General features: G+C 32.1%; 1 protein-coding gene across 1 annotated transcript; it reads left to right on the forward strand.

Annotated features, from left to right (window-relative positions):
- The first annotated feature begins 3,648 nt into the window (after positions 1 to 3,648).
- Positions 3,649 to 6,653, forward strand: LOC112734535 (ent-kaurenoic acid oxidase 2). The gene is made up of 6 exons (XM_025783883.2): positions 3,649 to 4,050; positions 4,804 to 5,281; positions 5,373 to 5,805; positions 5,926 to 6,032; positions 6,124 to 6,242; positions 6,338 to 6,653. The coding sequence occupies exons 1-6, from the start codon at positions 3,815 to 3,817 to the stop codon at positions 6,441 to 6,443; spliced, it is 1,479 nt and encodes a 492-aa protein (XP_025639668.1). The 5' UTR covers positions 3,649 to 3,814; the 3' UTR covers positions 6,444 to 6,653.
- The last annotated feature ends 6,447 nt before the right edge of the window (positions 6,654 to 13,100 follow it).

The raw sequence follows: 13,100 nt of genomic DNA on the forward strand, positions 1-13,100 counted from the left end.
ACACAACATAGATGAACAAAGGAACTCTAAGACACCTATGGCTTTTTCTTTTAATTTTGCACTCTCTGCCTCTTTCCGCTCTATGGCTTTTTCATTACAAACCTCACTGTTTGCCTTTTACCATGAGACTCAAGACATGACAAAATTAAACAGAAAAATACAAAACTGAATACATTGAAGGAGAAGAGAAAACTGTTAGCTCAGGTAGCTCTGAGAACTCTGTGCCTTGCACTCTCAATTTTTCTCCTTGCTTCAAACAGTGGCTGTCCACCCTTAATATAGAAGAGGGGAGCCTCCACTTATTGAAGCCAAAACTGAACCAACTTCTTCTTCCTTCAACAAAACCGGTTCGGCCACATAGAGAGAGAAGAGATAACCATGCATTAACCAACATGCAATTACCTCTAGTCCTTTCTTGATCATCACCCTTCATCAATCCGAGCTCTCCATCCTTGGCTTGCTCTCCAAGATGGAATTCTGGCCCTTGATGCTTCATGATGATGATGACTTCATCTGCTTCAATCTCTGCCTTCAACCATCACTTCGCCACTCTAGCTACTTCCTGTGGTGGTTGAGCAGAATCGAAGACAAGCCATGCTTCAAGAATCTCCTCCAGCTGGCCGAATCTTCTTCTTCCATTTTGAGCATGAAAGACTCAAGATAACCTCACCAAATCTAACCACATTTGGTGAATATCTTAGCCACAGCTCATTTTTATTTTAGTATGTTTTCTTGCCATCATTGTGATGGTCTTTAGGCTTGCTTTCTCTTCATCTCGGTAGCTTACTTTTGCTTCCATGGCTGCCAATATTTTCTGAGTAAAGACCGAAGAGAGAAAGAGTTGTGAGAGAGAAGAAAGAGAAAATATTCAATGGGTTTGAACAATAATCAATGAACAAAGAGAGAAAATGTAAAAGTTAATTCAAGTTTCCCACTTCCCTTTGTTGAGTAGCGTGTAGTGTCATAATAACCATCAAATCAATCTTCTCTCTCTTTCTTATGTTTCCAATGTATTAATTACATTTGAAATCCTTCAAAATAATGAAGTGGAATCCGTTGGAAGCATTTAGGCATTTCATTTGCTTCATGGATTCGAATAAGGCATGGAAACATTCATCAACATTGGGCTTGGTAGCAACAATATTTGATCTTGGCCCATTAATAACATTTGCTTTCCTGATAAAATTTGGAACATACATAAAGCAAGTGAAAAGCATGTAACCCACTTGGGCTTAGAGCAGAAAATTATTTGGGCCCAAGTAACATTAAAACAGCCACATTTATTTTTGTTATTAAAACCAAGGCTGAGTGTAATTTGGGCTTAGCACAATAAATTTGTTTTCGGCCCAATATTAATCCTGCACAACAAAATTATTTTAATTAACACATTAACCAAGATTAGCTTAATAATTTTGCTGTTAATAATGTTTGATCATCATCAATTTAGTTTAGAGTTTTCCAAACTCATCATCCTCTTTACAAGTTATGTTTTTTATAAAAAAATAAATGAAAAAATATAAATATGTACTATTACTATAAAATATATATAATGTAGTTTAATTTTGATGTATTGTGTAAATATTTTATATAATCGCCAATGAGTAATAGCTCAAATGACATAGTCTCTCCACACTCAATTAAGAGGTCGCAGGTTTGAGTCTCATATATTTGATAAAAAAAATATATTTTATATAATTATTTAATTATATTTATTTTTTTAATGATAATTTACATAATTAATATAAAAAATAATTATTTTTTATTTAATATTATATAATTAGATACACATATAAAATTATTTATATTAATGGTACATTAAAATTATATATATATTTTTTTTTGGTGACTTAAAATTATATATATTTAAGTATATCAAAATATGATGTAAATATTGTTTTTTATTTAAAATAAATAAATTAATAAATAAATTATACCATGCTAAATTTAAAATATATTTTGTATTGAGTATTCATATTTAGTAAAAACATTTATGTTTTTTTGTGACTCGTAAAAACATTTATGTATTATTGTATTAGTAATAATTTGATCTAAATGTTATATCTACTTAATATTTTGTCAACTGAAATATATGTATATCTACTTAATATTTTGTATTTTCTTTGTTTTAGGCCTTTGCCCTTCTCCCATGTACAAAAAAATATATATATATATTTTAATATTAGTGTATATATTAGAAATTTAAGAGTGTATGTATCTCTAAAAATTGATCAGATCTTGCATTAAAACAAATTGGATTCGATTTTATCCAATAATTTTTAGATTGAATTAGAAGCATTTTTAAATTTAAAAAAATTTATTTTAATAATTTTTATGAGTATTTTTTATACATTATTCATATGTTATTGTTTTAAATAATATAAATAAAATACTTAATATAAAGAAAGACAATTTAATAAATAATATATGTTTTAAAATTTTTGCTTTAATTTATGGATTTTATTAATATTCAAAATGGATCAAATAAGAGAATATATGATAACTTAACAAATTAAATAAGATAGGTAAATTCAATCCAATAAGATACTTTTCATTCACAGTTATATTAACTTCTGCGATGGATTTAAAGATCGTAAAAAATTTACAAAAGAAAATGATGTAACGAAGATAAGAATGAGATTGTGTGACAGACAGTGAACAGTGTGCCTGTGCGTGCCAAAAGTGACCGAGAAGCAATGCATGTTCTTTAATGTTGTTGGCTGAGATAAACGGTGTGATACCTACGAGGAAGACTGATCTAATGCAAGATTCACGAGACTAATTCACATTTTTTTTTGGATATTTTGTATCCTCTCATACTGTATACACACTATATTCTATAATAAATATTTAATCGTCTTCTTTTATTGTTCCAAACCTTTTAAATTCTCATTCTATGTAAACAGATTTTTGTTAACATAAATTTTAAATACACATTTTAAGAATACTTTAAAAAATATTGTAGTATTTTTTGAAAATATAACTTTTTTATATTTTTAATACATCAAAAAAATTTTTAAATTTTCTATTGTTATAATTAAAATATACCCATAGAGTATAAAATAGTTAAATCATATAATATTCTATTTTATACATATATAATAGAAGTATATAGAATCAAACTTGATAACTTTTACATTATAATTAATTTTATATTTTTATATTATATATTTTTATTTATATTAAAAAATTAATCTTAACAATATTTATATTAATAATAGGTAATCATTTTAATAAATTAAATTAATGAAAAAATTATCCCATTAGAATGTTAGTATATACAAAAGAAAAAAATAAAAAAAAACTTTAAACAGTGACAATTATAATAATATTGATACTTTGACCATATTTTTTAAACTTTAACTAATAAAAATATATTAAATATTAAATAAGTATATATCATGAATTAAATTGTATACATGAATATATTTTTTAGGATAACACCAATACACCATCAGATAATTTTTTTAATTTGTATGTTAAAAAAATAAAAAAATAATATCAAAGTCAAAATCATGAAAACAATGGTTCATCTCATGTATTATCTACCAATCCCTAAAAATAACTGATTTTAAGACGTTTAATGTAATTTAAATTTTCAAAAAATTTCCTTTCCCATTAATTTGACCAATGCACTCAAGCATTGATTAAGAAGAACCAAATGAAGATAGTTGCTCTACGTTTCTCTACCTCTCGCCTTATAAATAACACCACAATTCATTTGAGGATTGATAACTTACTTTCGCACCTTAATCAAGTTAATTAGTGTTAATATTGAGTGAATATCTGAGTGTTCTCATAGAGTGAATAAGTTAAGATGGTGGTGTTGAGTCTCTCTGCTGGTGTGGTTACGGCCCTGGTGGGTGCAGTTTTGGTGGTAACTTTGATTGTAAAGAATGTGAACTGGTTTCTTTATGAAGCTAAGTTGGGAGCGAAGCGCAATCTTCTTCCACCTGGTGATTTGGGTTTACCTTTTGTTGGTAATATGTGGTCTTTTCTCTCTGCTTATAAATCTCCCAATCCCGAAACCTTTATCAACTCATTCTACTCCAGGTATATTTTTTACTATATATCCATAATTCATTTCTCTTTTTTAGTACTTGTAAATAATAATAATAATTAGTTGCATGGAACACTTTTATCTTAGATTAAATTTCATACTCATTAGGAATGAAGGGGTTATATATTGGTAATGTCAAATCAATAAAACTGGACATGCATGTTATATTATACGAATAAAAATTTTTCATAAGGATCATTATTTTATTTCAAATAATAATCATTGTAACTACCAATATTGGAAGAGTACATACATTAGCATTATTATATTTAATTTCTTAATTCCTTTCTTTTTCTGGTTTTTTAGTTTACAATTCCATTGACTTTTAGTTCCTTTGTCTACAATAAAAAAAAAGTATTTGACAAACCAATCAATCAAGCAAATCAAACTTTATTATCTTATTTACTTTTATACGACAGATATTAATAGAGAGAATACTTTTTTTGTTGAACTAACATGGAGAATATGTTATTAAGTACTTTCTAACTGTTTTTTTTTTTAATTGTAATACATTTGATTTTTATTGTGTCAATTTTTTTACCTTTTAAATAAACATATTTAGGGGAATAATATTTTATTTTTGTTTTATATTATAAATTAATATTGTCTATCTTTTGTTAAACAAAAAAAATATTAAGTCGTAATATTTCCTTGTTTAGTGAAGTAAAAACCGCTTCAAACATTCTTAACATTACCTTAGTTCAAGGATTTCAGATGAATTATTAACTATTTTTGTTTTGATTTAGGTATGGAAAAACTGGAATGTACAAGTCTCTAATGTTCGGAAGCCCAGGGATCATTGTTACAACACCGGAATTGAGCAGAAAGATTCTGACAGATGATGAAAACTTCAAGCTTGGGTGGCCTCGTTCAACGATTGAGCTTGTTGGAGAGAAATCTTTCATTGCAATGGGCGATGAAGATCACAAGCGTCTTAGGCGTTTGACTTCTGCTTCAATCAATGGCTTGGAACCACTTTCCATGTACTTGGCTTTCATGGACGAACTCATGAAAAACGAATTGGAAAAATGGTCCAAGATGGGTCAAATTGAGTTGTTGACTGAACTCAGAAGGCTTACCTTTAAGATCATCATCCACATTTTCCTTGGCGCCTCCAGCACTTCTGTTATGGAAGCTTTGGAAAAGGAATACACTAAGCTCAACTATGGCATGAGAGCTTTGCGCATTGATCTTCCCGGTTTTGCATTCCACAAAGCCTTCAAGGTGGATTCAGGATGCTTTTCATTTTAAATAGAATCTTTTATGTTATATTATACACATGTGACTAATTATATATATGATCTGTGATATTCAGGCTAGAAAGAATCTGGTTAGCATATTTCAAAGTGTTGTGAATGAGAGGAGAAAGGAGAAGTTAGAAAATCCAAACAAAACAGCAAAAGATATGTTGGATCAACTGATTGATGCTGAAGACGAGAACGGTAGGAAATTGGCTGATGATGAAGTGATTGACATTATGATAATGTATTTGAATGCTGGACATGAATCTTCTGGACACACTACCATGTGGGCTACTTTGATCCTTCAACAGCACCCTCAGTATTTCCAAAAGGCTAAGCAAGAACAGGAAGAGATAGTGAAGCGGAGGCCACCAAATCAGAAGGGTATGACAATGAAGGAATATAGGCAGATGGATTTCCTCTCTAAGGCAATTGATGAAACTATGCGCTATATTACCTTCTCTTTAATGACATTCCGGGAGGCAAAGCGTGATGTCAAACTGAATGGTTAGTTCCAATTGTTTTTGTAAATTTTTTTTTTGTTCTAATTGTTATTATTATTTTCTAGATACTTGTAAGAATGATGAAGAGTGATGAATTTGTTTCGTTTTGATACATATGGTGTAGGTTTTCTTATTCCCGAAGGTTGGAAGGTTTTTGTTTGGTATAGGGCTATTCACCAAGACCCTCAAGTTTATCCTAATCCAAGGATATTTGATCCTTCAAGATTTGATGTAAGTAGTATATAGTAGTATCCTTTATAATATTTTTGTACATCCGATGGTCAAATAAGATTTAAATTTGTTATTTTTGTTTGATATATAGGCCCCCCGCAAGGCTGGTGAATTTCTGCCATTTGGGTTGGGAACAAGACTCTGCCCTGGGAATGAGCTTGCCAAATTGGAAATCACAGTGTTTCTTCATCACTTTCTGCTGAACTACAAGTAATGTTTTTTCTTCACTACTGTTATTTTTATCGATCGCTACATACTTTAGTTGATGATGTAACTAATAATACTGTTTTTTTTTGTTGGCACAGGCTTGAGCATACAAATCCAAATGCTCCCATAATGTTCCTTCCTCATACAAGGCCCGTGGACAATTGCTTGGCTAGAGTTGTCAGACTTACGCCTTATTCCAATTAGCTATGAAGGGATCATTATATATATGCTATGTTATGTTTTTCTTTTCCTTTTCGTTTCGGTTGGACTCCTGAAATAAAGAAGTCAATGGTGTAGAAGTTGTAATGTGTGCTCCTATTAGTCTTAAAGACTTATCTTTGTGTGTTAGTTTGTGGCCTTATTATGCCGGATGATGCATGATTAATAATAATAATGTATTTTATATTTGGTGTCTATTTTTTTGTGATATTATATGCTCCTGCTCCCAATTTATTTTTATGAACTGTTATAAAGTTTTAGTTCAGATTTAAAATTATATTTTTTTTAAATAAACATTTGACTTTGTTAATAAGATAAACAAACAAATAGTAACTAAGAATCCTCGATGATCTTTTTCTTCAATTCCCATTAAAAGGAATAGTAATAGTTATATTGAGAAATATTACGTGAGGGTAACGCATGCATTTCAGTAACTTGGAGATTAAATATTGTTGGTTTTGGTGATAGTGTATCGTCTATATTCAAATCATCTTACTATATTTCTTTATAAACAGTGATTTCCCGAAATCATTTTCTTACCACAAAAATATTTCCCCCAAATTTTCCAAATTATTCATTTAGTAAAATTTTTAATCAAATTTATTTTTTTAAAAATTTAAATAAGTCAGATTAGTTAAAAACTTAATTTGCCAAATTGGAAATCGCAGTTTTTCTTCATCACTTTCTAAAAAATTAAAACGAATCTAAATTGGTAATGAAAAAAATTGGTCCTTCCTCACTTCTGACCAGTTTTGAGTTTTGCAGTGATTTTGATTCTAAGATATTATTGGCTTGCATTGGGTTTTCGTGTTGAAATTTGGAGATTATGGAGGTCTCTATAGTTGCTTCAATTTGTGACTTTTTTGTTATTTTTTTTTAAATCTATATCTTTTTTTCTTTTTTTTTTTCCTTTTTATATCTGATCTTGTTATAGCTGATTTTGGAGTAGCAATTTTAATTGTACAATGAATGATTGGCTTGGTATCGTATTTTGTTTTTAATTTATTCTGGGTTGTTTGTGCTTCTTTTCAGATAAAATTTTTAATTCTTTCTCGATACTAGAGTAGAGTGCATGGTGGTGGCGAAAAGAAGAGTTGGAGATGGGTGAGGTAGAGTTATAGTTACGAGATAGTTTGATTAATAAAGATGGTTTGAAAATTTTAAATAATTTTTTAAAAATTAAGAGCAAAATCTATTTGGTTATAAATTAATTTTAAAAGTTTAATTTTAATATATTGCCAGTATAAAATATTTTATTTAATAATAATATATCAAAATTAAATTTATAGTTTTAATTATTTTATGTGCGTTCAAATCTTTACTTATCAATTTTATTTTTAATTATTTTTTGGTATTATTATCATACTGTGCGTACTTGAAGTGGGTTTACAAATTAGAGAGGTGAAAATTGGAGATCCCAACTTCATTAAGCGCTGAATCAGACTGAAAAGATAATCTACAAGACATTCCAATGTTAAAGTCAATAAAGTGTAGATAATAAAAACTTTTTTTCGGGTGTTTACCTATTGATTACTTCTTCCTTTTAGCTTTTGTTTTGTGGGGTTGTTGTTTTCCGACTTTTAATACTTATTGTAGCACATTATTACCGAGATTTGGTAGTTATATTACAAGCTTTGATGGCATAGTCGTTGTGGTATCCGACCGTTATCCCGTGAAGTCGGTCATGGCCTTAATTGCTTCATTGGTTATGTTCTCTTTTGTCTGGAACAGTGCTCCCAACTCAAATTCCTAAACCTGGGTTCTCAGGTCGGAAGCATCCGAGTTCATGAAATCAGGCCCATTTCTTTTAATTTAAAAAATTGTTATAATTTTCTCGTTTCATGAACCGTCAGTTCTATTCTTTCTCTGAAATAAATGCAACATTAATTTAAAATTAAATATTCTTTTATTTTTTTTACTTTACCTTTTGTTTTTCATCACTTCTCAAAACTCCACCATTCGCGAACAGTATTTTCCTTCTCCGCATATGAACAATCTCCCCCTTCTTAGCGCACTTCTCCTTCACTTGTATCTCCTCTCCGTCGAGTTCTTCCATCGCCGTTGCTTTTTTTGTTCAGCATTTGCAACATTTTTATTCGAGGTTAGTGATTTTGGTATCCTTCTGTTCTTGCATGTGCGTAGTTTTTTCTTTTTTTGAAGTTTTCTTTTGTCTATTGATATTTGCACATTCTTTATGTTTGTTGATGCTTTTTGATGCTGGTTGAAGCTTTTCTTGTATTTTCTTTTGCTCATTTCTTTTTTATTAGGCCAAATGTAGTTCGGACACCATTATTTGAGTTTTATTTTTCAAATAATTGATAATTTTGTTTGCCTCCACTTTTTGTGTTTCCTGGATTTTATTTTACATTTTTAAGTTAGCCAAGATTTTGTAGTGTTAGAATTTGCTTTTTGGTAGTGGTAGTGACATAGTAGTGGTGCCCCTGTAGGTGACGGCTAGGAAAAAGGATATTGCGACTCACAGGCGTGGCGGTGCAAATTTGCCAAAGTCCCGACCTGCTCCTATTCAAAGGTTGAATAGCGAACTCGAGGTAGATATCTACACATGGGTGTCCGAGGATATTCAAACCACTCCCTCCACCATTACACAAGAAGAGCTTGATAATCTACGAGAAGTTCAAATTATTATTCTTGATTCTGACATTAGTAATTTGTATATTTTTTCTGTGCCGAGATCCAGGGACTGTCTGTGCCACATAAATGAACATGCCGATACTGTCCTAGATTGGCTATGATGTATGAAACTCTGTTCTCCGAAATTGGGATTCGTTTGCCCTTTTTCGATTTTCAAGTGAGTATTTTGACTCACACTGGGTGTGCTCTTTCACATCTTCATCCTAATACTTAGGCGATTACCCAAGGCTTCGAGTTTCTATGCTCGTTCTTAGATATCAAACCTACACTTAGGTAGCGTTTGTTTTCGGAGACAGAACACAGAGACATGGACAGTACATGTTTAAAACGTGTTTGGAAGCAGAGACATAGACACGGAACACATTGTCTCCGAGACAGTTTTTTATATTTTTGTGTCCACTCTTCTACGAAGGACAATGATGGACACGGGATTTAGAAGAGTGGACACGGACTTTTTATAAATTTTGTTTTCCTTTTTATCCATAGATATTTTTTATTATTCCACTATTATCCCTTCTTTTTTTTCTATAATTAATCTTAAATTTTTTTTTCATATAAAAAGGGATTCTTTTTTAAAACTGATTTTTTATTTAAAATTAATCTGGCTTATTAATCTAAATAAAATTTTTTATTAATCAAACTTAGATCTATTTTTTAATTAATCTTAACCATATGTATTTTTACATATTAATAATAAATTTAAAATAAAATAAATATATTTATAATTTTTATTTTAATATAAATACTATTATATATTTTTTTATTAAAATTTTTGGTCTCTTCAAACATTTTTTCAAATTTTGTCTGTACTCCTACGTACTCTCATTCTCTATAAATTAGTTTGTACTTGATGTAGAAAATTTGGAATCATATGGTTATTTTAGTCATTTCATATAATATTTTAGTCTTGTCCATGTGTATCCAAACATAATACTGGACATTACATTAGTGTCTTGTACATCGTATCCAAATACAATACACAAATAATAATTTTTAGTGTCTCTGTCTCAATGTCATGTTCTGTCCTATCTCTGAAAACAAACGCGGCCTTAGGGTTTTTTTTTTCTACTTTTTTACTTTAACAATCCCGTTTAGGTCTCAGGTTCGTGGGTTTATCTCTTTTCGAGGTGTCCCAAACAGAAAAAATTTTTAAGATCGAAGGGGTAGATGGTACCACTTCCTTTTTCTTGACTTTGGAGGGTGTTAAGAGATTTAATCTCTACTGGAAGTAAAATGTCTCTTTCCTGAAAATCTGACTTTCCAACGTAAATGCTAATGAACTCCTTAGCATCAATTTGTTAATGATACTGTAGAATGAGCGTCCGCTAATTCTAAGGGACATCCTTATAAACGAGTAGTAGGCTGCTCGAAACGCCATCAGTAAGCCTTCAATTCTTTGCATCTTTATTTTATTTGTGATTTCTTCATCTCACGAGTTACTTTCTGTCTTTGTTTCCCAGTTGACATGGTCGGGGGACTTACAGCTACCGCCGAAATGAAGAGGAGGTTAGCAACCCAACCTTCTATCACGGTTGGTGGGGATAGGATTTCTTCTTCTGCTACTGTCAGTCGTCAGCCACAGCTTCGGAGAGTTAAAAAGTGGGGAGGGACAAAGTCCCGAGGTTCACGTTGTGGAGGAGGATTCTCCCGCCAATTCCCCAGCCAGAAAGCGGCCCAAGAATATTGGTAAGGATGACGCTGATATTTCGATCCCCCCGACCTTTAGGCATGTCTTCGTCAAGGGATTCTGCACTCCTGAATTTGTGGATAAGCACTTTATGGACGAGGACACCAGGGTAGTTCTTGCTAAGATGCCCTATGGAGGATACTCTTCCACGTGTCCAAAGGATGCTCCTGCATTCCGCCACTTATGTTAGGGACTCAGAGGTGAAGATCAGGAGTATCCGCTCGGAATTCCTTGCCAAAGACAAGATGATTGCTGAAGCCACTACTCAAATCCAGGATCTCAATAGCTCGGTTACCACTCTTCAAAGCAAGTAGACTTCCCTAGAGAATGAAGTGAAAGATTCGAAGTCAGTCCAAGCTGCTTCTAACTTGAGGGAGGGGGCCTTGAAGAAGCAGGTTGCCGAGCTGATGAAAAAGATTGAAGAACTTGATCTGTCAGTTAGGAAGCTAAGGCCGAACAGGCTGCTGTTGATGGCGTTTTTAATGCCGAGAAGAATATTTTATAACAAAGTAAATTGAAGACTCCCAACTTGGATATCTCCAAAATCGATGCCTTTAAGAAGGTGGTTGATGGAAAAGTTGTTTCCATATTGTAATTTACATACAATTTTCTTTACTTATTTTTTAAAGTATTTTGAAGTTAGTACTTCAGAATTTGTGATACTTTTTACAGTATCTTCCCCGTTGCTTTTTCGGGATTTAACATTTATTTGTTCTCATTATATTCGAAATTAACCTATTATTTAGCATTTCATTATTTACTGCTTATTGCATGACTATTTTTTGTTAAATCGTTTTACTTCGAACTTTACTTTTAGTTTGATTTCGATTTTTAACGAGTAAAGCGATATTTTTCACGCACAACATTGGATCAATCATAAGACTTAAAAAAGACTTTTTAACAATTCAAATATTTATATAAAAGATTGCAAAAAAAAAAGAGTTTGAGAATAATACAAGTGGGGCCTCGTCAAAAACCTAGATTCTTAGAAAAAAAAAGTGCCCTTTATTTAGCAAAGTAAAAGTTTCTTGAAGGTTTTATCGTCCCCTAAGAAAATCTTTAAATGGGTTTCATTCCAGTTTCATGGGATCTCAGTGCCATCCAAGATCTCTAGCTTTTATGCTCCTTTTTCTAGCGTTTCTTTCAATCTAAAGATTCCTTTTCAGGTTGGGACTAACTTACCCCGTGTTCCTGGAACCTCGGCATCAAGTTGCCTTAGAACTAAATCTCCCCCTTAGAATCTCCTAAGGTGGACTTTGGCGTTGTATCTCTTGGCTACCCTTTGTTTTAGGGTTTGTTCTACAAAATTAGCCATTCTTCTGACCTTGTCAATTAGGTCCAAACTTTTGTAGGTTGTCGATGTTCCTAAAGCATTCTTGGGCTTGGCTCTCCAAGTTCTACTGGAATCACTGCTTCCTCACTGTAAGTGAGTCTAAATGGAGTCTCATTGGTTGTGGAGTGTACTGTAGTTCAGTATGACCATAGCATTGATCAAACCTCATCAGCCCAAGAACCAAGATGTTCATCCAATCTCTTCTTTAGCCAATTCAAAATTACCTTGTTTGCAGTTTCAGCTTGCCCGTTCACCTGCAGATGTTCCACCGAAGTGAATATTTATTGGATCCCTAGTCCAGACAATGATTCTTGAAATCTCGAGTCTGTGAACTGGGTCCCATTGCCTGTGACAATGGACTCGGGAATACTGAAGCTCGCTATAATCTCTTTCCAGACAAACTTCTGACATTGGGCAATGCTGATGCTAGACAATAGTGCAACTTCGATTCACTTGGTAAAATAATCTATAGCAACTATAAGATATTTCACCTGGACGAACCCTTGTGGGAAAGGTCCCAATAAATCCAACCCCCATTTAGCAAATGGCTGCGTCGGAATAATGGACACGAACTCATGGGGAGGCGCTTGGTGGAGGTTGCTGTGTTGCTGATATTTATCACATTTTTTCACATATTCCATAGCATCTTTGATGAGCGTCGGCCAATAGTATCCGGCTCTGACGACTTTTTGTGCCAACAATTTCTCCACTAAGTGATGTCCACAGCAACCTTTATGAACTTCCAGCAACACATACATCATTTGTTGGTCATTCAGACATTTCAATAGCGATTGAGATACACCCCTTTTATATTGCCCATTTATCATAATGTATTTGGCTGCTTGAAGCTGTAATTTCTTGCTTCTTTGGTGTCACTGGAAAAAGTCTCGTGTTCTAAATAATCACAAATTGGGTTCATCCATGTGTTGACAATGGATGAACAAAATGTCGGAACGTCGGGTTTCATCAC

This window comes from Arachis hypogaea, chromosome 3, assembly GCF_003086295.3.
Source record: "Arachis hypogaea cultivar Tifrunner chromosome 3, arahy.Tifrunner.gnm2.J5K5, whole genome shotgun sequence".
Taxonomy (NCBI): Eukaryota; Viridiplantae; Streptophyta; class Magnoliopsida; order Fabales; family Fabaceae; genus Arachis; species Arachis hypogaea.